The sequence below is a fragment of the Thunnus albacares genome, chromosome 5 (genome assembly GCF_914725855.1).
Source record: "Thunnus albacares chromosome 5, fThuAlb1.1, whole genome shotgun sequence".
Lineage (NCBI taxonomy): Eukaryota > Metazoa > Chordata > Actinopteri > Scombriformes > Scombridae > Thunnus > Thunnus albacares.
In genome coordinates this window covers 19410744-19436054 of record NC_058110.1, presented here as the reverse complement: position 1 = coordinate 19436054, position 25311 = coordinate 19410744, and the positions used below count along the sequence as shown (strand labels likewise).

Genomic DNA, 25311 nt, shown 5'->3' with positions numbered 1-25311 from the left:
GAGATCCAGTGTCTGATTAGGACACTGCCAAAAGTTTTTATCAGCGGTCAGGCTACCTAAAATGTTCATAGTATTTAAATAGCAAAACCAGTTTTGAACTGAATTGTGATAGCAGGAACTGGTGGCCCTCAATATTTTCTCAAAACATACATCTATTTTCCATTATTGACCCCTAGATTCACCTGTCACAGATTACAGAATCGCTTTGTTTTACAATTTGAACATTTGGTGTGCTTTCAAGCTCAATTTGAAATCATTTGAAGTACATTAGGACCAAATAGGTTTAAGTTTGAAATAAAAGTGGAGAAATCTTGACTTGAATGTTGCCCTTTGTGTATTTTATCATTTCCAGTCTAAGAAGGGATTCTTGAATACTAGTACTAATACTACTTGTCTATGAGTGAAATTAATCTGACATTATGTTGCAGCAACTTTTGCATATATAACGTAAGTCATGGTATTTTACTATACTGACTCTCTTTATCTTAGGCTTATATCTGCAAGAAATTGAATAAGATAGTGGATAAATAGTGAATAGTGGATTTTATCTGATTTTACCCACTTCATGAAAAGAGTAACCAATATTATGTTCAATAAGTGTGTTTTGTAAAAATGAGGCTTTGGACAGAAGCTGTCTTTGCAACTGAAACTATCCCCCTCACAAAGTAGGCAGGTGCATCCCTGGAAGCTTCTTGGATTGTGGTTTGATTTCAGTAGGGTGATGGCTGATCCTGGCTCCATTTCATGGCTGGCAGGGCAGGGGGTGGAGAGTGATGTTGAATTTACCCTTGGATCTACAGGGCTGGGCTCACCTATATATATAACCCTGAGCTTCTTTCTACTCTCGCCTTGCTCGGTGTCTCTCAGGGACTCTCAGCCTGCTCTCCCTCCACGGCCTCTGTCTTTGTGCTGACCAACTTTTGCACTCACAACAACCAAGAACCATGGCCCAGCAACAACAGATTAGGTAAGAACTTGCTCTCTCGATGACAACAATACACCAAACCCTTCAACGTTGTATGTTTTGCTTCTCAAATAGTAAAATAGGAGTAAAGCATGTTTTCGTTATTTACTTCTATTAATCATTATAGAAAACAGTTCTAGTTTGCCATCTGGTAATCTTTTAAGATCTAAAATGATAAATCATAGAAGCCTTACAGGATGTGTAATGCCTCATGAAAATGTGTATGTTGTTTGATTTACTCTCTACAAGTTATTTTTGGATGACCAGATTCCTAGGGGCAGTCACTCTATACTCTGATGCAATGACTCTACAATATAGAACCCCATTGGCTAATGTCTTACATACTTTAAAAACACTTTAAAAACCAAAACGAATTATTTGTCTGTCTACAGTATGTCCTTGATATTGTGCCTAAAATCAGTGGTGGAAACTAAGTACATTTACCCAGGTACTGTAATTAAGTATAACTTTGAGGTACTTGTACTTTACTTGAGCATTTCCATTTGATGCTACTTTATATTTCCACTCCACTACACTGCAGAGGGAAATATTGTACTTTCTACTCTACTCTGTTTATTTGACAGCTTTAGTTACTTTTTAGATGAAGATTTGACACAATGATTAATATAACAAGCTTTTAAAATATAACACATTGTTAAAGATGAAACCAGTGGTTTCCAACCTTTTTGGCTATTGATGTCTTACAAAAAGCAGTGTGTAGTCGGGGTCACATTTCAGATGATCTATGAGTTGTTAGCAGCTCCACAAAGTAATGATTTTTCCCTCTAAACTTCTCACATGGTTTCATTTCAATAAATGTTCGAATGATCTAATATTTCACCAAAAATCAAAGATTAGAGAAAAAGTCCAAAAACTGAAAACAGATTTGTTTTTTTTTTGTTGTTTTCTCGTCTTTCCTCTCCCATTAATCATCTCACAACCCCTCAGATTTATCTGGTGGCCCTTTGGAAGGGGCTGACCCCTAGGTTGGGAACCACTGGACTAAACTAGCTGACTGTATATAAAGTAGTTCAAACTAGCTCCACCTCCAGCAGCTACAACAGTAACATGCTGCTTACACACTGATGCTTCAGTATTAATAATCTAATGATGTCATATATAATAATATATTAGTCAGAGGATCCAAACCACTACTTTTACTGCAATACTTTAACTACATTTTGCTGCTAATACTTATGTACTTTTATTTAAGTAGGATTTTTCATGCAGGACTTTTACTTGTAATGGAGTATGTTTACATGGCTTTATTGATTCTTTTAATTAAGTTAAGGACCACTGCCAAAAATAATTGTAAAGTGTTGGTTTGAGCAGATTTGGTCACTTCAGCCCTACCCTACTCCACTTTTAGGAATGATTGTTATGCTCATGTCTGTTTTGACTTGTCTTTGTACAGCCTCCCAGCCAAACTGATTAATGGAGGGTTTGCAGGCATGGTAGGAGTCACCTGTGTGTTCCCAATCGACCTGGCCAAGACCCGCCTGCAGAACCAACGCAGTGGGCAGCAACTATACAAGAACATGTAAGAGCCACACTCGACAAAAGAAAGATTACTGATAGGTCATGTTTCCCACTCACCTCGTGCGTTGCCAGAAACCTGTTCTTTCTCTTGATTTGAAATTGTATACTTAATGAAATGCACATTCATACAATAGCCTTTTCTAATGATGCAAGTTTCTTAAAAGTCAATTCATCATCACCACATAGTGATACCTTCACAGCTTCTGTCTCTGTGATAAGTATCAAGCTTGAGAGACTGAGGTTACCAAGTGCTATTGGACCCATGTTGGGGACAAGTTAGATTCTCAGTATTTAGTAATGTATTTTTGTGAATAGACTATTTTGGGAAAGCAGAATATAACTTTTTCCTGGTATGAAAGCTCTTCCCAGGAGCAGGACTATGACTTCTAGCTCTAATTGTAACTTCCTACAGTTACTTTATTATGATTGCACAAACATCAAGTGTTTATTATAAATAATTTGCACAACTAATCCATTTTTGTTTTGTTTTTTCCCTCCTAGGATGGATTGCCTAATAAAGACAGTTAAATCTGAAGGCTACTTTGGCATGTACAGAGGTAAAGCTCGTCACACTGTCCATACTGGCATTTTTAGAGATATGACAGTTGAATAGTCTCCTTGAAAAGGTATCATATAGAGGTACAAAAGATCTGTGATATGTTTTTATTGGCTTACCATATTTAAAATTAATGGAACTAAGACGTTGCGTGTCGCCTATACCAAACCTACCAATTTAATGAGACTCTCAAGGAGGAACACTTCAGCTTTTTTATGTCAACCTTCTTTAATTTTCTTTGAGCCGATATGCTGTGACATTGTTTCAGTGTGTCAAATTCTATGTAAATGGTTAAGTTAATGGCTAAATGTAAGTGGATCAGCGGTCTACCTTGAAAGACAGTAAAAATTATTTGTGGGCCACAGTATCTGGCACTGGCCAGCTCTATTTTGTTTTCAAATATTACAGCTCACAGCACAGCCTGCACTGAAGATAAAAGCATTTACATAAACTATTGCTGTCTGTTTGAAATGTGAGAGTGGTTGTATGTTTGTCTCATAAGAATGAAGTTCATCATGAACAATACTTCTTGTTGTAGGTGCTGCAGTAAATCTCACCCTGGTAACCCCTGAGAAGGCCATCAAACTAGCTGCCAACGACTTCTTCCGCCACCAGTTGAGCAAAGATGGGTGAGTAGTGCCACTAAAAAGGACTTAGTCTTGGTGTACACTACAAAATCATGCTTGGATTTGAGCCTCACAAATGTGCATTTGCTTGTCTTCGGTAGTAAGTTGACGGTGCTGAAAGAGATGTTGGCAGGATGCTGTGCAGGAATGTGCCAAGTCATTGTCACCACACCTATGGAGATGCTGAAGATCCAGCTTCAGGATGCTGGCAGGCTAGGTAAGGCAGTCTGTAGCTAGTAAATTAAAGGGAAATCAGTAGAACTGATTACTTGTATGAAATAATACATTTAGAAATTTGATGTTAGATGTCTTTTTAATGCTATGGTGAAAGACAGTGAGAGTATCTTTCCTGTATTTGCCAGCGGCCCAGCAGAGGGTGATACCTAGCGTGGTAACGACTCTGAAGATGGGGGGGACCAGTGCTGTTCTTAGCCGTTCCTACAACGCCAGCCCTGCACCTCAAGTCATCCGAGTGTCAGCCATGCAGATCACCAGAGAGTTGCTGAGGACTAAAGGTGTCACAGCACTGTATAGGGGACTCGCAGCCACATTGATGAGGTGAGATGATATTTAATGCTTGCATTTAGTTAACATGGCTTTCCATCTTTAGTCAACGGTCTCTAATATGGTGAACATGCTTATTTGCTGCCTTTTGTAGGGACATCCCTTTCTCGGTCGTGTACTTCCCTCTTTTTGCACATCTGCACCAGCTCGGCCAACATTCATCTGAAAATCCAACTGTGCCCTTCTATTGGTCCTTCATGTCTGGATGCTTGGCTGGATCCATTGCCGCTGTGGCTGTCAGCCCATGCGACGGTCAGTGGAACAATCAGTGTTTTGAAATTTGGGCATTTGCTTAAATGTGTCGAATGAGTTTTGTTTTTAACTGAAGTTGTTTAACTGATTTTATTATGGTTTGCCTAAACATTTCTACATGGTTGTGCAGTGGTCAAGACAAGGCTACAATCACTCAAAAAAGGAGCTAACGAGGAAACCTACAATGGAGTGGTGGACTGTGTCAGGTAAAATGGTCACCTTATTCTCAGAAATTGTAACTGGGCTGAAACATATCCCCTTGCCCTTACAGGGTTGGTGTAAGTTGCTTATGTTACATGCTAACTCTAAGCTTTTGCTTCCATTGCAGAAAGATCATGAGAAAGGAGGGTCCCAGAGCTTTCCTCAAGGGGGCCAGCTGCCGGGCGCTCGTCATTGCCCCTCTCTTTGGCATTGCCCAGGTTGTGTACTTTGTAGGAGTTGGAGAGTTCCTGCTGGGGTACACCCCGTACAACATCTACTCTGCATAAACAAGCTGTTTCCTAGCATTTCTGCCGCCTCATTAAATTACAGGCAGCTATGCCCTGGGCATAGTCATGGATCCAGCTCTCTATTACTGTGTATCTTTCATTTATTGTTGGAGTTTTCAGAGTAAAACACTAAAGGGACCAGGGAGACGTCATTTTATTTCAAAGTGGTTTCAAATGATGCCTTTAGCATGACAGTCTCGTACTTAAGAGACTCAGATTGAAACATTCGGGTCTATGGGCTTCAGGGGAGCTTACTGCGAGAAAAGAGAGTTACTATTCTCACTGATCATCATTTCACCCAGATAAGACTTGACTTTACTCCTGTGGCAGCAAACCTTTCTCTGTGGTTCATAAGTTTTAGACCCTACCGCTAAATCCGTGTCTTATCATTTGCCCTTCACTGTAACCCTAACCTGCCTCTCCCTCCAACTCCCCCATCTTGCCAATCACTATGTGATGAGTGTTACATGGTGTGGCAAAAGAGAACTTAGTGTGCCAGGGGGCAACTTCCGAATAATGACAAGAAATCAAAACTTGACTTGAATGGCTCCAATCCTGTTTTAAAGGGTTATATGTAAAACTGCGCCATGGATGTTGATCCCTGTTTATGTATATAGTGTAGTTGTTTATAAAGTTGATTTGATTCGGTAAATAACTTTTTTTCACAATGATTGCCACATGTTGCCCTTCAAACACCCTGGTTAGGAAAAGATCTGGAAAACATGGCTTACAATGAAACATTTATCCGCCATTTAAACAGGGATTCTGTGTTTTACTGCTCTCTGTTAAAAAGACTGGTTTTCCGTGCTTCTAAATTATTTGTCCATTCTCATGATCTACACTTCTCTGTAGTTGGTCACAAGGTGGTAGCTTACCATAGATACTTTCTGGTGTTTATTTTTCAAAACACTTATGCTTTAGGTGTTTGGGTTTTTTCCGGGCACTGTGAATGTTTCTTATGGCAGCCTACACAACTCTGATTATGTAACGTGTAAGTTTGAACTCTGCAGCTAAACAGCTCCACAAGGCTTTCTGCAGTGGAGACCCGCTTCTTTATGGTGAGGGAGATGTTGTTTTGATGGAGGCTAACTAGAGTGATGATGGACAGGAGTTTATTGATGGGATTCGCTGTGCTTTCGGGACCAAGTCTTCTGAAAAAGTGCAACATAATCCACACTTGGCCATTTTCTTTTAGTTGACAGTGGTTGTCTGTAACTGGTCAGGATTTCTTGTCAGTAATTGACACACAAGCCCACTTCAATGTATAATGTGAGGCATTTAGATGCAGATCAGAGTGCTGCACTCTCTCTTCTGGAAAATTCAGTGGGTCGAGGTGCTTTTAACAACTTTACCACTGTAAATATGTATCCTATATATTTTCAAATTGTTGAAAGTGTTTCAACCAGCTGAGTACACTTGTAAATACCGATTTATACATGCTGAATAAATATTAATAAATGCACTGTTTACTTGTGTTATTTGTGCAGTGTGTGTGTATAGTCTACAATCACAGAGATGGAACTCATTCAGTAATGTATTCTCAGATAGAGCTTTTGGAAACTAGCAGCAGGTTGACTGGAGACCATCTAATACAGTTTCTCACGCAAGCTTGAAAGGTGTTACCCTACTCCTCTGCACATGTATCACCCACATGGATACATTTGCGCCAGTAGAAATGCTCATGCTGCAGTGCTGGAGAAACTCTACCCGGGGTATTCCTGCAGGCTCTTCTGCACCGCATGCATATCTATCCCCTCAACTAAATATCCAGCTGTCCTTTCAGCTCAAGTGCAGAAAGGTGAAACTCTGACATGAGCCTCACACTACTAAACCTGGAAAACGACTTAATCACAGGGGATATCAGATACAATCGGTTGGGAAGAAATATAATGCAAATTAGTTTATGATGTAAGTTAACAGGTTGAAAGTGATTTTAAAACATTAAAAGAAAATTCTCTTAAGTGGGTCATTTTGATTCTTTACAAGCTGCATTAAAGCCATACTCTGCTAAAACATAATACATTTTTACCACCTTAAGCACCTTATTCCTGATACCGTATACTATGTACTACAGCTAATTAGTACTGGCTTTCCTGGAGATCATGTGACTGATGATTCTAAATTAGTATCTACAACTACAGTATACTCCACTACAACTGGATATCTACTACATGTTTAGTTGATAGATGTATGCTGATGGAATTCATGTTTATTTTCTGTTCAAAAGAATTGAAAAAGTGTATTTTCCTTTCTTCAGAGGGAATAAAAATCATCCTTTATGTACTTATTTTAATGTCAGCACTGCACATTCTCATGCACACATTTTCACATGTAATCTGATGAAAATATCAGCCTACATGAATTATATTTGGCAAGGTATAGAGGATGTATTTCAGTACTGGAAAGGACTTGTGTTGATTTACTGGTATACTTTCAGGCCCTGAAACCAATGCAGGAAGCAGAGTATGTGACTGGGGCTGTGTGTGTAATGGAGGACTCTGATGCAGACCGGTATCAGGATCAAGAGATGTCTTTGATGCTATAAGAGAAGTTTTTAAATATTGAAAAAAAAAAATCCATAGAAAGTAAAAAAAAAAAAGCTGCTTGCCAGAATCAACTAAAATGACTTATATGCCAAAATATTCTGATACTTTTGTTATTGAAAACCAAACTCAGTACATTTGGACATGTACATGTGAAAAGCATTTGACAAGGCTCAGTCAACATGCCTAAGTTGAATGTTTTCTGTTTTTGCCAAGCATACCCTTAAATGTTTTCCAAGAAGCAGGTTTACTGAGTTATTTGGATAACTTTGCTGACTTTCGACAGCCCCCTCGAATCCTGCACATAAACTGATGTTCTATTCTGGGTTTGAAGCTGTAGTCATCCAGATAACTCAAAAAACCTGTTACTTGGTATAAGCTCCTAGAACATGATGTGACATGCTGTCACGCTAGAGATATCCATCTTTTTATCACTTTACTAATGGACTTATCTGTACTTCTTGTGCCAGTTCCTTTGAAAAGATAACACATTTCAATATAACAGTAAATGATACCAGAACTTCTGCGATGAAATGAGACACAGGAAACTATGTAAAACTTTAAATGCTTTATTAAACTTCAAACACCTATCTTCCTGAGAAGCCTGGAATGGTATTAAAATAAATTACCACACACAATCAACTATGAAAGGCTCGACAGCGTACACAATGTTTTTAGGTGCACAGTATGTTATATCTTTAGATTTGCTCCAACAAATAACTGAAGAACAAAGTAACAGCTTTGTGGATTGAGTAGCACTAAACTTGTTTCTAGTTCATCCAGTTCTAACCTGTTCTAGCCTCTGAAGTGATAGTCTTGTCTCCTCAGATGTAACACCGCCTACTGGCCTCTCGTCATTTGGATATAATCAATATTAAGATAATTGAGATTTTCTTAGTGTCAAGAGGCTTTTGAAATAGTTGGCTGATGAATGAGTTGCTTTCACCACTTCAGCTCTCTTGGCTTGGAAGACACAATTGAGTGTGACACTTTTACACACTAAAATAGTAATGGTAAGTCAATCGAGCCGTATGTGCTACTCGTCGAATGTGTGTGACAATTCAATTGCAGTCCAACTCTACAAACATATGTACACTTTTGCTACGTTCTTTCGCTACGTCCAGACAGCCTGCTGTTCAAAAATAGCTTGTTATCAAAGAAAGGCACGTTAAGGGGCTGTTTTGGCTCTGTTTGACTATCGCAAACACTGTCATGACTACAACACTGTACAACTACTGCAAGCCTCTGTCTACACACAGCATGTTAAATAATAACGGTCAAATCAGCCACAAATAATGTACAACTACAAAAAACTCACACATATTTACATAACGGAGTCCTGACACTTGGAATAGACCCTGCAGAATTAACAGCGTCCTGATTGAACTTGGATAAATGGAAGTGATTCCAGGTTGAACATGTCTGTCCGGCCCTCCTATCTGCTGATGTTGATGAGGTGAGAGGAATATAAAGGTTTTTCTCTGAGTTTTTATGGTAGGCGGTGTACTTTCAAGGCACAGAGGGGAAAAAAGATGGAAGTGGGAAGAGATCAAAGGCCTGGCTTGGATAACTGAATTTCACAGCCCCGGTGCCTATTCTCAGTTAACAACCTAGTATATGTTTAGCCTGTAAACATGTCCACCTGATCTGGGTCTTTTTGACATATAGTCAACACAGACTCATGGGCGCTCTCTTATGTAAGAGAGTCTAAGAGAGCATACATATCAACAAAGAAAGGGTAGGAAGTGGTATTTATGTCATCAGGTCGCTCTGCCAAACAGATGAGGAGCTTTTCCTTTGGGATAAAGAGAGAATTTAGTCTGTAGTTCCGTTCGCCTGAGGCTGTTTTTATAATCATCTTTAAAGGACCATACCAATGTGTTTGCAAGTTTTAGCTCCTTAACTACAAATCATCTATGCTTTTTGCTAACCATTTTCAAATGCAGAATTTTGGATATACTTTTCCTACTTCTCCATGCAGCTTTTGCATTTATTTTTGTTCAACATATGACTCTAATGTTGGGAAACACGCTTACTTGCCAAGAGTTAGATGAGAAAACTGATACCACTCTCAAAAAAAAAAAAAAACTTCCCCTCAGAGCCAGGCTGGCTGTTCCCCCAAATTTCAAGTCTTTATGCTAAGCTAAGCTAACTGGCTGTTGGCTGTAGCTTCATATTTACCATGCAGACTTCGGAATGCTATAAATATTTTCACCTAACTCTCAGCAAGAAATTAAATAAGCATATCTCCCCAAATGTTGAACTATCTCTTTATGATAACTGTGGATTTGTCTTGTAGAGAGCAATTTGTGTTGGTTGCACAGTTCACAGTGTGTGTGTTATATGTGTGTGATGTGTGCATGATGGATGCACTCTCGAAGCATTCACTTGCCATTCCCTCTCCACTCCACTCCACTCCGATTCCACCAATCAGGATTCCCTACGAGATGCCAGACAACCTTTTTTAAGGCCGTGGTTTCACGTAGCATAACATTGCTGTGCTTGTGTGTCATGCGCGTGTGCGTGCGTGTGTGTGTGTGTGTTCATTTGTGTGAAACGGACAAGCAAACTCAGCTGCTTTCACCTCAGATTGCTCTCTCAGGGCTTAAGTTTCCCACAGCCAAAGGGTCAGTGTCAAGACTATGTGAAAAAGCATTGACACCACTGCAACAGTATGTGGTTTAAAATTTGTAGTGGTAGCCAAATGGCCATGAGGAAAAACAATTTGAAAGATTGTAGGGTCAACATCACAAATAGAGGTACTGTTCCCACTGAATATGTGAATGACTAAGAGTACAGCATACTACTTTGCTTGTCACAGCAAATAAATAAAGAAAAAAATACAGAAAAAATAGAGAAAGACCAGGAGAGCTGGGTTGAGCACCATAGTGGGAAGGACTTTTTGAACATGGTCTATTTCCTGGGTCCCTGGGTAGATGATGGACAGGGGTTAACATCTGATTTGAAGGCTGTACAGTCTTTCTGGGCTGGGTACATTAGGGGTGAGGGGCAGCTTAGATGACCTCTCTGCTGTTCCGAATAGCACAGCAGAGCACCATACTGAAGATCATCCCGATGATCTGTTAAGAGGAAAGTAGATGTTTAACTTTAAAAAAAAAAACAAAAACATTCCCAATCACAACCTGTGTTTGAGTGTTTTCAACTATTCTCAGATCCTGACTCACCATGACTCCAGCGATGCCGATGCCCACGTACCCAATGATGAAGAGTTTACTGTTGAAGAAGTCCTGGATGCCTGTCTCACAGTCCTGTTCACCAAAGATACGTGGATTCAAGTAGTGTTAGGTTCTAGTAAACCAGGATGTTTTGTATAGCACCATGATTCACTCACAGGACAACAAAATAGCAGAATTTAATTTGCATTTTGAGTCTGGAGCGGACAGATCTCACCTTTATGTCCGATTTGTTATTAGGACAGGGGCTAGCCCGAGTTCCACAACAGTTCAGCTGAAAGTGAGAAGTAAAACGTTACATGATCGAAGCATGTACATGAGCAAATGCTAAATTCCTTTTAATATGCAATTTTTTTCTACATTAAGAGCACTGTATTAATGTGCTGTAACGAAAAAAACTGTAATAATCTGTTATTTTTGACTTACTACATTCTGGTATGAGACGATTGATGTGCTGTTACTGTTTTCATTATAGGTTGTTGTGTAGAAGTTCTGAACATCTTCTATTATCTGTATGAGAGAGGAAAGGTGAATTATTGTACTATGCAAAAACATCATATCAACTACTCCAGCTGTGAAATAATAAATGTACCTTGTCTTTGTTTAGGAATCCAAACACCCCTGCTGCCACCTCAGCTCCAAAGATGATCAACAGACAGGCAAAGAACTGAAAAAAAATACACAGATGACAATAAATATACAGTTCTTGTAAATAATTTATAGGTGCATTTCAGTTCAGTTTCTTACTCATGTGTTTGTATGCATTTGTACTCACCGAACCCAGCAAGCATTGAGATTCTCTAACAGCTCCACAGCAGCCAAAGAAACCAACCAGCATTACCAGACTGCCAGCACCTATCAGGATATACACACCTAGAACGAACCGGCAGGTCTTTAATTACAAGGTGAAAAACCAGCATCAGCATATTCTGCACTCTGATATATTCCATAGATCAACATAAGATTTGTCAGTCTAAAAAGGTGCTGTTTGATCACCTACCACATATTTTTTAATATGCTCAGTCCTGAGACGGGCCATTCAGTTAATCTACAATTTTAATATATCAAGACACCAGCAGGAGGCAGCAGAGAGCTGAGAATGTAAAATGAAAGAGTCACTCTATCTAGACTGCCAAGCAGAGCTCAGACAGTGGCATTAACATTTCAGACTGTACTATTTCTGTGGTCAGGCGAACAAATGGCAGCAAAGTGATTGGTGCTTTGTCAAATCCTTTTTTAGAGTGGACCCACTTGTTGCGCATTCTAATAGTGTACCCATATGAGATGACTTATAAAAAGCCTTGTTGGCATGATTTAGGGAGGTCTAAGTGGGGATGCTTTGAAGTCCTATTAACCCACTGATTAGGAAAAGTACATCATGGGTAGGTCTGCAGGGAGAAGCTCAACAACAGATCGGCTCCACCAGTGTGCCCTCGTACAGGTGGAGTCTGCTGCTAAGCGACGCCTCAGCAGAGGAAGGGGTGAGAGAGGACGTCTCAGCCCCCAGGTGATGTGGGCTCAGGTGGGAACAAGAGAAGAACATGGTTCATAGGAACTCCAAGTGTGTCAACAAAAAGACTTGATGTGATACAGTGACTGAGTTTGGAGCGTCACTCCTTTTGTTGTTCAGTTGGCAGCTTGAGGTGTCAAATGATCAGTTAGCATGCTGATCAGCTCTTAACTCATAACAACTGGTGACATGAGATGTAGTTGCACTCACAAACTGCTCTTACTCTGAGGTTTTTTTTAACAATACATCATTTTGAAGTACAAAGAAAAAAGATTTGTGTTGGCTTGGTGCCATGGGAACAAGACATAGCAACTGTTGAGCGCTTTCAGCTGCGCCTGTGGGGACAGCACTCTCACTGTCAAAGCCATGTGTAGCACTATACTCTCAGAGGACCTGACAGATGCCAACCATCCTAAGTCGAGCCACATGGCGATCTGAATCTTAGTGCACATGCACATACAAAAAGAAGTGATGAAGAAGTGATGACAAAAATGTATGAAAATAACTTTCTGTAACACTAGTCCAACGTTACACAACCTTATCAAGCTGGCTTCAGGGAAGAAAATAAAGTACCAATCAAGAATAGAATAGTTTAGTCTGGAGACTGTTAAAATAACTGACATTATCGCTGCTTTCACACAAATTGCTGTGCGTGGATGCAGAAGACGAGTCCTACACTCAGCAGCTAAACACATCTCTCTCCTCTCTTGCCCAGTTATTTCATGTGACATCCCGTCTTGTTTTTCCTTCAAATCTTTGCCATGGATCCCCATCTGTTTCTATGATTGTCCTCTTCCATATGCCTTTTAACTGTCCCTCCTCCCCTCCTGTCTCTCATGTGGGCAGAGTGACTGACTGGAAGGTGGTTAGCATCCTTGTAGTGTATTTACGCTCTATATACAGCTGTCATTTCCTGATATTCACACTCATCGCCAGCATGAAAGAGGCATGCACACACCTAATAAGCAAAAAAACTTCATCCATGTATGGAAGCCAAAATGTGGCTATAATTTATCAGAACAATCACCAGCCTTCTGCACATTCACTGACAGACTTACCAAGACTTTGGATAGTTTTCTTTTATACCCAAGGCCTGTGTGTGTGTTATATTCAACAAGACAACACAGATAGGTGGATGCGTAGATTCTATTGACACAGTCAGACATTCAAACCAAAACAGCGGAAGTTCCATGCAACGTGACATAAACTGTCACTGGTAAAATGCAGTTCCTTGTTTAGAAACTAGTGAACCAATTAGACTAATTGTTCATATTGTAGGCTGATAAAGACTAGGACTCAGATCTTCAGGGGCAAGAACAGAAAGAGACAGCATTGGAGTAGAACACTCTGGTGTTTACTGTTTTCGGTTCTCCACTTGGCCAGGTGCTTCAATAAACCTGTTCAGTTACAAATTGCTATGTTTATTTTCTACTGAAACACAAGTAGTCTTCCTCTTATCTTTTGGTGAGTTGATTAATTCGGTTGTAGATTCTGTTCTACTCACTGCTTTGGATGCCTTGTTGCCCATTTTCACACTCACACATTAAGACATTACACACCAACAGACACATTAAAACATTACACACAAATAGATTTCAACAACATCTTCAGCGGCATCAAAGTTCTTTTCACACTTTTCTCCTTGGTACAGTAGCAGTGGTCTAAAGCCAGATGGACGAAGCAAGCTATTTGCCTTGTGTACACACTTTTAAAACTATCGGCAGGTTTATTGAAGCACCTGGCCAGGTGGAGAACCGAAAACAGTAAACACCAGAGTGTTCTGCTCCAATGTTGTCTCTTTCAGTTCTCGCCCCTGTACGTCTGAGTCCTAGTCTTTATCAGCCTAAAATATGAAAAATTTGTCTAATTGGTTCACTAGTTTCTAAACAAGGAACTGCATTTTACCTGTGACATCCACCTATCTGTGTTGTCTAGGACAGCCTCCTTCGACCTTGGTGACCATGGCAATGCTGATTTACCCTCTATCAGAGAGGTTTCTGCTTTCCCCAAAACATCACAGACAGCTGGAGTCTCAAGGAGAGGAGAATATGTCCCCTTCCTGCTTAAGAATTACAGTGTGACCTCAAGGACCAGACTTGACCCAGAGTAACCCAATTTGTAACCCCTAAAGTTGGAAAATTCCATAACAGGGGTGGGGATATCCCTTCTGACGTATTGACAGAAATTTATTTAGAGGCGAAGGGAGTTGCATGGAAACATGTCAATAAACATTTTTAAGCCTTTCTCCAGACTGAGAATGACAAAGAAGACAACAACATGAAATTGATTTTGGTTTTTGATATGTATGTAGGCCATAAAAAATCATACAGAAATACAGTAGGAGCTTTAATTTATAGATTTATTTTTTTAAAAATAAAAAAGTCATAGTCAAAAGTCAGTCTTCACTTTTCCTCCCTGCTCTAAGGATCGTTCCTAGTTTGCAAAATTCATGGTTTAATACAGCAAAAATAAGGAGAATGTGCCATACATTTCCAATTTCCTTTTATATTGCCAGTCAAACACTTTTCTTGATCCATTAACAGACCCATAAAAAGTCATAAATAGACACAAACCCAAGCAAGAAAACTTTCTTTCTTTTCAAGAAAAATAACCTGATGTGCTGACAAAAACAGGTTCTGGTCGACAACAGTACTTCAACAGATTTTGTACAAAATGTGTGGTACGTTGTTCAACACATGCATTGAATCATTGTTTTTGTATTAAGCAATACAGTTTGATACAGCATATTGTTACACACTTACACTGTGTGCTCCTTAACTGTGAAGACAATCTGAGGTGTGCTATAATACTCACCAATGAAGAAGGTGTCTGGAGCCTTATCGCCACTGAGCAGAGACACAGTTTTTGGATCAAAACGTAGCCACAGTCCCACTGCCAGAACCAAGGATCCCATCAACTGTAGGGAGAGAGGACAGAAAGACATGCAATAAGCTTTTGCTACGTTTTTATTACAGAAAATGCATAAAAAAACAGAAAAATAGAGAACCAGTGGTCTGCAATCATGCACTGTCAAGTCTCATGTGGATGCGGGCTTTAAACCAAACCCTAATAAATACCAACTGTTTTCCCACACTAGTGTTCCCTCATCTTCTTTCCTCTTCTGTGGTTAAAGATGTAATAATCATTAAAATAGCGCGTGGTTGCAGAAATACAGTCAATAACTTTGAAGTTGATAATCAATTTTATGTTATGTATTTCATACCAAAGCATGTTTCTCACTATCAGGGCTCAGATCTGACATCATTGCAGCAAATTGGTTTCAGCATTCATTACAAATGCAACAACTTTTTCATCTCAAGTAGAACAGTGGGAGTGCATGTTTTTTTTCCCGGCCTTCAGAGGGCTTGTTCTTTTGCTCTGCCTAATTGTGATTTTCCACATAAATAAAGCAAACGGTGCCGTGGAGTTTCCACTCTGGCCCTCCACCCTTTGCACTCAGGCAACAGAAGTATAATTTCACTAAGGGCTAGTTAGGCTAAAAGTGAATATTTTGTGTCAAAACAATAGGTCTGAATATCTGTCTATGTTAGGGGTGGATGATTTAAGTGTTTTAGACCAGCAGACGCCAGAAAAAAAAAGTGACTTTGAAATTTAAAACACCCTGTAACAATCTCTGGCTTCTCAGTAGGGAGAAAATGACCCGCTTGGCTGTGGGCAGCAGTGTGGCACCTTGAGCTTAAACAGGCCCTCCTGTTTGTTTGGAAATGTGGTTACATGTAGCTCATATTTTCCTTCATGTAAACCACCATCAGTATACATTGAACACAATCATACTCCTTGCAATGCCCCCGCTTTAAAGCAAACTATTTTTCTCTAATGTCAGAGGACCTTGAAGTAAATGCTTTTTTTCTCTGTGATCTGAGATGCTCTGAAGGACAGAAACTGTCACGGATGCTCCAATACCGAGAGGTTTTAATGATCACTGAGCCCATGCCCCCTGAGGATAATCTAGTCTAAAAATCTCTGAGCGGAGCTTCAAAACAACACAGTGTTTATGTGTGTCTGTGCGCAGAGAAATAAAATGATTTGTCTAAATGGAGAGTATTTAGGAGTGCTTGTCACATGGTCTCTCTGTGTCCTAGATCTCCGTATTTAGGTAGACCGCTGTTTGTATGACTGTTTCCGTGTCCTTATGCTGTGATAAGTGAATTTATGGAAACAAACCCTGTTGCCAAGTTCAGACATAACAAGCTGTTCTATGTCTGAATCTTCCTGACCTCTTGTTCACCAAATCTCTGCCTTTTTCTGGTTCTGCAAACCTTTTTCATTCTTTATCTTCTGTATCTTATCCTCACCCTCACTGTCTACACTCCTGTCCTCCTCCACTCCAATCCGCAGTTTATATTTTATGGTGTTGGTCTGAAGTAAAGCCAGTAGCTCAGTTGTAAACCATCAGCATGCAGGTGTTGGGAAGCCGGCTTCCTCCCAAACTGAGGATTTAGTGTCATGCGTGCTGATGTATGGGACAGCTGAGCTCTTGGGGTTTCAGGATTAGCAGGTCCAAAGTGATAAAGCATGACGAAGTGAAGGCAGTGGATCTGTAGGCTTGTTGGATTAGTCTGAATATGGGCTCTGGATCTATTTAGTGCTGGTATTTGTCGGAACACCTGATGGTGCAATGGTGTTGGTGGAGGTGTGAGGTGAGGATTGCTGCCGACTGAATTGTGTGGATATGCACCTAGTGCTGGAGGCGCTGGGTCATCCCAAGCTACTGTAGATTGTGTTTGTGTTGTACAGGGGAGCAGGTGGTTGTTTCCCAGTTGAAAAGAGCTTAGTGCTCAGCCAAACCTCATTACTATTATGGCTACATTTAAAAACCTTTTCTAAACCAGATCTATTGATGTATACCGCACTGAAAGCTCTCATTTTAGTCAGTAGCTGACATGCTAAGTACATTCTCAATCCTGGCACTCCCGAGCCTGACTATCCCAAAGGTCCCATTAACCCCCTCACTACTTAAATACCCCCCACCACTTTGTCCATCATCATTACCCTGGCTGACACCAGACACACCCCTCCCTTCTGCCTGCTTCTACCTCCCAAATCTACCCCGCCACCCCCTGACTTATCTCCATGTATCCCCCTCCTCTACCCCACCCCATCTCAACCCCTCCCTCCTAACATCACAGTGGGACAAAGACCCAGTGTCTCCCTGTGACTATATGCTTTGGCGCACAATAGGAGGGAAACAGACAAACACAATGAAAGAGATCATGAAAAAGGGAAGGGAGAAAGAAAGAGAGAATAAGTTGTTAGAGGACCCATCATCTTTTTTCTTTGCCCGCGGACACGGACTAAAGAAGCATCTTTTTCAGATATAACTCTAACCTGTGTCCTCTTTCTGTCCCAACAGCTCTGATGATAGTTTGCATGTCTGGGTATTTCTTGAAGGGGATGGAAATCTCGAAGCTTTATTGAGGTTCTTTTATGGTGTACTTTTTTAACAGTGCTGTTAAATAGTGTTTTTGTGAGGGGGAATTTCCATGAGAGCAGGGGCTGAGCTGACACAGGGCTGTGGTCTTGGTCAGAGACAGTCTGTGGCATTATCCGCTTTCTAGGTTAGACCTTATTTTCATGAAAAAAAATAGGGCTTTGCTGTAAATTAAAGCAAAAGCAGAATATGAAAGCAAAAAAGCTGTAAACTACGTCTTCAAATCCAGCAGTCACTGGTGAGTGATTTAAGCTTGTTCAAAATAGTCCTCGGTCTAGCATATGTTTGGGAAAACAGACACGAGGGCACATTAAAAATGATGGGCAGAGGGAAATTGTAAATAGGAGTGAGATAATTACGGGTGGAGTAAATCCCATTGTACTCTACCATAGCGCGAGGGTGGGGGAGTGTAGTGAAACATACTGTACAGACAAGTGTGTTTGTAGGTCTGAGCACTGGAACAATTTAGTTTCAGTGTCAACGCTGATTTTAACGTTAGTAAATTTTAACAGAAATATTCAAGATATTGGACACCTCTTCTACATTTCAACTAATTGCCAACTAATCTGAATAATTGATCTCCAAATTGTATAGAAGAAGATTATGGCCACATGTGAAAAATGTATTTGAATTATGAGTTTAAAGTCATAATTCCAAGTTTAAAGTCAGAACTCTAATCCTCTTCTGTAAAGCTGTGTTAACTTTGAAAAACAATTTCTTCCAAATTGAGAAATCAGTTAATTTGTCAATCTGATGTTACATTCTTGCTTTATTTTGTTTTAAATTTTCTTATTACATTAGTTTAGTTAAGTTCATTTGACAATAAAAAATATTACTCTCAGCTGTTTGTTATGGACAATAAAATATGGTCCACATGATGTAATAACATGGTTACATGCAACAATAAAAATATAACATTTTAACAGCTCCTGAATAAATAAATAACTTCCTATTGAATCAAACTGTAACATCAGCTACAAAAGATCCTGTTCTATTGATAACTGAGTTATTGAAACTGGCTTCTGTCAAAGTAGCCCTGTACCAGACATGATGCCAGCAGCATCAAACAATCCCTATGCAAGGAACAAGGAACTGACAAGGAACTTAGTCCCTGGATTCAGTTTCTGAACACTTTTACAACTATGCTTGCTTTACATAAGTTGTTTAATTTTGGTTTTGAACTAAATAAAACTGACACAATTCTACCTTTATGTAAAGAAACTAATAATGAAGACTTGTCAACATCAAGAAACGAATGACATAATAAAATAATAATAACATAATAAAAACAACAATGGACCCAGGACTTTTCCTTGGGGGACACCACTGATCACAGGTTTTATCTCAAGGCATAAACTATGCACATTGCTGTATCAGAAAGAACAATTACCTTTAATTGGACAACAGAATTGAATTGTTTTAAGTCTAAAAAGCTTTTTGCCATGCCATTATGTCTTTAAGTGAAGTCTTAAAGCATATAGAAGAAGAAAGTATTCCAGTCTGCTGAATGTCACATTGTTGAAATGGATATCTTGATAGTTTAAATATGGTTTGAGAGGCAATGGCATGGACAATAACACAGAAAAATAAATATTAAAACTCCTGTCAGCCTGGGCAGATATTGATTATGCTGACAAAGACCGCCTATAACAAAGCAAGAATCAACATTTGTGTCATGGTTTTAATTTTTGGTTGAGGGAGGACCATTTAGCTTAAAGGTCCTGATGTTGTTGTTGAGTCTGCAACAATTTGGCCTTAAACAACAATGACAAAAAATGAAAACTTAGCAAGAAATGCAGAAAACAAGCATAAACACTGGTGTGGCCTTTTCAATGTGAAGAGCTTTGCAGCTGCACAAAGGCATTTGAGTGATGCTGATGTTGCTTTTTTTCTGTTGGACAGATAACTAACACATTAATGCTTTTTCATTATCTAACCAAATGAATCATGATCAGAACACTGCAAAAATGAACCAATCAGTTTTTTTTGATGATGAGGAAGAACACTGGGGTAAAATTCATGTGACTGTTGCATACGGTGCACCATCCACGCATATCACTATGATGCAATGTTTGCCCAACGCTGTTTACTCACCGGTTTAATTTTTGACTAAACAGGGAAGTCATTGAACTATAACAGGCAAACACAGACCAGACAAGCAAGTTAGGCATTGATGTTCTGATACAAGCTGTTGTATTTGCAGCTATCAGAGTAATATACACAAGAGCTTGGCCTGTGTTACCATAAAATTCAATAACAGGGCTGTGCAAGAATCTCACTTCATCATGATGTTTGAAAAGATATATAAACACAGAGCCACTTTGTATGTTTTTGTGAAATGAGGGAGGTTAAACTCTTCATCTTTCAGGTAAAAAACAACTTCATTTTTGTGTTTTAAGTGTGTGTGTGTGTGTGTGTGTGTGTGTGTGTGTGGGTATGTCTATCAGCGCTCATGTTTTGACAGCATTCAGTGTCACAGTCTGTCCAACAGAAGCGCCACCGGCCTGTCTCTGTCTGCACTATACTGTCCACTCGGGGCTCATGGGGGGATTTGAAGGGAATCATATCTGCCCCTCCTCCACCCGCTTTCAATGCACACATTCACACTCATCCTCTCTCACTCCACCATCAACAGAGGGGGCTGCAGCCCAGGGGGGATTGGGATGCTGTGATCATGAGCAGAGAGTGATCACTGCTCAGAAAGAGTACAGGGAATGTGCATATGCAGAGAGCACCAAAAAGTGGACGAGCATCCAATCACTTGAATGTTGCTGTGGTCCTGTGACACGTCATACACTCATATCAACAGAATATCCACTTGTCCTCATAGTGATCTACTGATTCTATTTTTATCTGGGTCAAGTTCATGCCAACTGTTCTTCTTTTTGCCATGTGAGCGCACGCACACACGCACATGAATATCCCTTCCAATCTCCCAATGACCCTTTTTTTCTCCCATCATGTTTTCTGTCTTCCTTTCTCTCATTTTCTTCTCTCACTAAGCATTTGCTCGTCTGTCGGGCAATGACCTGTCGTCTTCCTCCATCTGTCTGTCATCTCTGTCTCTGTGTCCAGAGACAGAGATGATGTTTCAAGGGAGATATCAGCCACACCCATCTGAGATGTGGCAATTCTAAGTGGAGATAGAACAACTCAATGATGGGACTGGTGGGGCCGCTGTATTAAGGGCTCCAGCAGGCTCTACTGCTTATGCAGGCAGGAGCAGCAGACTGAAGTTATGCTATTGTCCCGCTGTCACAATGGATCCATTCACTCTACCCTCAGTGCCTGATCCACTCCACAGATGCTTGTTGGAAAATGTCTCTCTCACACACACTCGCGCGCGCACACACACACACACACACAAAGGAACTTCCCCTCTGAGGACTGAGAGCGGACAACCTTACACACACAACCAAAGTTATCCATGCAGACAATGGATGGCGAGAGATTAGTGTGAGTTCATTCACAGCATGAACTATGAATGGACTTCACCAAGGACCTCGGGGTTTATGAAGGCACATGTGCAAAGCATGTGTACAGGACACACACACAAACACACCTTTCACATCCACCTGACACTTTGTCTTAAGTAAAGTGACTCTCTTGAGCCTCATGAGTACCCAAGCGCTGCTTTTTTGCTGAAGAGGAAGCAGTTGAGAGATTTTCAGTGACTTCCGTTTATCAATCACTTCTGCGGTGTTCGTTAATGAAGCCTCGCGGGCGCAAGAAGCCAACTGCTGAGTTTGTTTTCCATGCTGTCTCTCAATCTCTCTCCCTGGCTCTGTCTTTTCATTCAGCCCTTCCTTTCAAAAACACGCTTCACCGGGAAAAAGGGGGCGGGTTTTTCCTCTGTGGAAAATCTGATTTGAGTCCGGCGAGTCAAAACTAAAAACCTATCTGGCTGTCACCCTTTCCGCGCCACGCAGAGTGAACCCACGCCGCACAATGCTGCTAAATAAAGCACAGAACAGTCGGACAAGAGCAAAAGCCGTAAACAATGTGAGCATCGTTACTAAAATAACACGTGCGCGTGAAAGTCAGCAGCTGTGTGGAGTGAGCACTGCTGCACTTGTTCCATGTTCATTTACGCACAGCTTGCATCTGCTCCATCACCACGGCCGCCGAACATGCACTTACCCAGAATATGAAGTTGAACACGAACAAAAGGTATTTCACGCATTTCATTCCTCCTTCCACCTTCCCCATTTCGGCTGGATGTCTCAGTGTTTTGCCTTTATCCTCGCAAAATGCTCTGACGGCTGTGTTATTCGCTCCGCACAACGTGACAATAACGGTCCACCCCGGTCACAACACTTGTGCACCAAGCCGCGTTGTTTCTGTAGCCCCTCTCTCTCTCTCTCTCTCTCTCTCTCTCTCTTTCTCTCTCGCTCTCTCTCTCTCGCTCTCGTACACACATGCGCGCGCGTGCACGTACACAAAACACCACAGGATCCGCTTAGACTCTTTCCAACCCGCCCCTTTCAATAATACAGAGGGGGGGCTAGAGGGGGGACCGAGACTATACGATGGGGACTTGGCAAATATTTACAGAAGTGTCGCTTTCACTGAAACAAACAAAAAACCCTCCTTATTACGTACCGATTAGCATACGACACTTTATGGTACTTAAATGGTAAAATCTCATAAAGCTAAAACTGTGATATTCTTTAAATATTTATAGTATTCAAAAAACGTGTCCGACAAATGACAAATTAGTGAGTTTTGTGTTATTTTCTTGCCTGCTATAATTCCTGCACAGTTTCTCATGGTTTGACTGCAATATGTAGTGGGCCGTTTTTCTCATGATTACGACATAGTAGGCTATTAACCAACACTTTCGTCATGCATATATGAAGTATGTGGGAAACAGCTTATTTGATGACAAGAGTTGCTGCAATTCAAACCTTATGCACAGAACACGCTTGCTGTTAACAGTGATTAAGCAAGGGAAAGCTCACAGCTTGTATGAATATTTGTAAAAGTTCCGTTAGGTTTTGTAATCACTTGATTGCTTGATCATTTGATTACAGGAACAACTCCCTTTTACAAGAAAAAAGTGGTGTTGAGAGATATTTCCCAACAATAGTACAGTACTTTCTCAAACATTTCCTGTACATTTAAACCAGAAGGGACACATGTGACACATGTGTCCCTTCTGGTTTAAAATGTTAATGTTATCAAAACAATTTAGTTGCCTGTTTATTCATCAGTAGACTGACTAATTTTCAAATGATGAAGTGGGACCTTAAACATTTTTTGCTTCTTTTTCTGTTCCCATGGCACTGAATTCAGTCCTTAGTAATGAGTTAAAGAGGGACATACAAATGTATCGTCTGTGGCCTCCTCATTTGATTTAATTTCTAAACATTTAATGAAAATCAGTTTAAATAAGTAAGTGCTCAGGGAAAATAAGTCTTTTAAAACAACACATTTCTGTTTATTTAACGCACAGTTGACTCATTTTTCCTCAGAGCATGGTTCAACCTGGTGTAAAGCAGTGGATAGGCTCCAACAGGAGGCTTCCCCTAACTAAATGTACTATTACTGTAATGAAATGGAAAGAGTAGCCCCTCTGCTGGATTTCTTCCCTCAGTGTCATCAGAGACTGGGAGCATGTAACTCAGCAGCAACACTATTTTCAACATAAATATTTCCCCCACAACCATGGAGAGCGGAGGGAACATCCAAATAGCAGTTAGTTTTATCGCAGGGAAATTTGGGCACTTAGAAAATGTCCTTATAGAGGAACAAAGCAGTCTGCCAGGCTGAACACTGCAGCGAAGGAGGAGTCACACAGGAGTGACGATGGAGAGAAGTGTTAGAAAAAAATGCATAGATGATGTATTAACGTGAATAATCACCAACATGTGGCTCTTTTCAGTCATTCACTTGTGGAGGTCTCAAAGGTGAACCATCTGTAACTCTTAGAGCAGCAAAGTTTGTCTTTTGAGACTCTTCAGTGGAACTGTGGAGGACGGAAGGAAAATTAAAAGGTTTAGTTTGGACGCTAACCAGGGCAGTACCAAAAAAGGAAAGGCTGATAAGACTGGGACAAGACCATTGTGTCCTTGCTTGTTAGTTGTTGTTGGCTGTTGGTGGCCCAGTTGCTATGTGGTTCCAAGCCATGTGAACAAGAAAAATGCTTGCAGGTCATAACCTCCATGAAAATAGATAACAAATAGCAGACTAGATCATTTTACAGCTCAACATGATACTTAACAGGCCCATCATGGGGTTGACATGGTCTACAATGGCTCTGGGTTTTAAGTAGGCAGATAGGTTGCGTTGTGTACGACTATATTTGGTTTAGTCTTGTATGTCAGCCTCATATAACCAGAGACAGAGACATGTTGGAAGTTAATTGTCATGTTGCGCTGTCTATTGTAAACATCGTCAGAATTTAAATTAAAGGATGGGTTCACAATTTTTCAAGTCTTACTTAAAACAACAGTCAGGTGCCCAAATGAACATTGAAACATGTTTTTCTCGCTGTAATCATTCCTCCTGTTCATACTGGCCATTAGAAGATCCCTGCATAATATAATTTCAATATAAGTGATAAGGGACAAAATCTACAGCCTTCCTGTGCAAAAATGTATTTAAAAGTTTACTTGAAGCTAATGTGAAGCTTCAGCTATCCAAATTATTCAGATCAGTCAAATCAAATCAATCAATTAGTCAGTGTCTTTCAAAGTAACTGTCTTTTTAGTGCATAATTCCCTTTTATTGTTATGATCCTTCCACTGCAGCTGAACAGGAAAACATTGTTCGTCAAGACACAACAAGGTAATTTTGTATTAAAAAGACTTTAACTGTGGAAGATATTCACTTTATCTGAAGCCTCATATTATCTTCAGATAAACTTTTAAATAAACCTTTGCTCAAGTTGAGAACTGTAGATTTTGTCCTCCATATTTTACATTGTAAGCGCATTTGGAAGGGATCTTTTAATGGTCAATATGAACACAGCAAGCAAAACCTGTTTCAGTGTTCATATGGACACCTGACTATTATTTTAAGACAGACTTGAAAGACTGTGAACCTATCCTTTAAGTCCATGGTCTGTGAAGACTCTCAGTCATCCAGGTTATGGTATTTTTAGAAGAGCCAAGTCAAGGGCAACTGGACTTGCTTTAGATTCTTGAAGACATTTCATCTCTCATACAATTTGTCTTCAAGAATCGAAAATATGCCCTTGACTTAGCGCCTCAGCACGTATAATCAAGTCCATGCTTTTCTGCTCGCCTGAAAGGGTGGGATCAGTAGCTGTTGTTTTGCCTGTCTGGTCAGGGCCTGGACTTTTTTCCTCTGAGGTCATTATTGATGACAGACTATGATATCTGTTAGTCTCATTTTGTCAGAAGAGAAATAAAGATAAAGTAGACTGCAACACAGTAGGCTATTTTGATATAATTTTAATCAAGCTGTGATCAAAACACCATCATTACATCAACAAACTGGCATTAGAGTCTAAAATTGAATGAGACTTCTATCTGTGGCAACATAGCACCCCCTACTGGTCATTCTGCAAACATTGAATGTGTTTTTTTTTTGTTTTTTTTTATCAGGGAAAATCACCTGAGCAGCTGTGCACTTTAGTCATATAAACCATTTTGCACA

The 25311-nt window shown here is 40.2% G+C and overlaps 2 protein-coding genes across 2 annotated transcripts; one reads left to right on the top strand and one right to left on the bottom strand.

Moving 5' to 3' along the window:
• The first annotated feature begins 782 nt into the window (after nt 1–782).
• Nucleotides 783–6456, top strand: LOC122982394 (mitochondrial glutamate carrier 1-like). Its single transcript, XM_044351658.1, has 9 exons — nt 783–967; nt 2379–2504; nt 3005–3060; nt 3598–3688; nt 3787–3902; nt 4048–4243; nt 4344–4501; nt 4632–4707; nt 4830–6456. Exons 1-9 carry the CDS (start codon nt 945–947, stop codon nt 4987–4989), a joined length of 1002 nt encoding a protein of 333 aa, XP_044207593.1. The 5' UTR covers nt 783–944; the 3' UTR covers nt 4990–6456.
• Nucleotides 6457–8085: 1629 nt separating this feature from the next.
• On the bottom strand, nt 8086–22064 carry LOC122982405 (tetraspanin-2-like). Its single transcript, XM_044351675.1, has 8 exons — nt 21829–22064; nt 15051–15153; nt 11502–11599; nt 11319–11393; nt 11153–11236; nt 10944–11000; nt 10718–10801; nt 8086–10612 (listed from the first exon to the last, which is right to left on the bottom strand). The coding sequence occupies exons 1-8, from the start codon at nt 21895–21897 to the stop codon at nt 10547–10549; spliced, it is 636 nt and encodes a 211-aa protein (XP_044207610.1). The 5' UTR covers nt 21898–22064; the 3' UTR covers nt 8086–10546.
• Between the last annotated feature and the right edge of the window lie 3247 nt (nt 22065–25311).

Bases quoted from the DNA above. Each gene is read 5' to 3' on its own strand.
- LOC122982394 (XM_044351658.1), top strand. From the start codon at position 945: ATGGCCCAGCAACAACAGATTAG. The intron at 4,244-4,343 runs GTGAGATGATAT...TGCCTTTTGTAG, and splicing joins CTCGCAGCCACATTGATGAG to GGACATCCCTTTCTCGGTCG. The intron at 4,502-4,631 runs GTCAGTGGAACA...ATGGTTGTGCAG, and splicing joins GGCTGTCAGCCCATGCGACG to TGGTCAAGACAAGGCTACAA.
- LOC122982405 (XM_044351675.1), bottom strand. From the start codon at position 21,897: ATGGGGAAGGTGGAAGGAGGAATGAAATGCGTGAAATACCTTTTGTTC. The intron at 11,600-15,050 runs GTGAGTATTATA...GGTTCGTTCTAG, and splicing joins TCCAGACACCTTCTTCATTG to GTGTGTATATCCTGATAGGT. The intron at 11,001-11,152 runs GTAAGTCAAAAA...TCTCACTTTCAG, and splicing joins TCGTCTCATACCAGAATGTA to CTGAACTGTTGTGGAACTCG.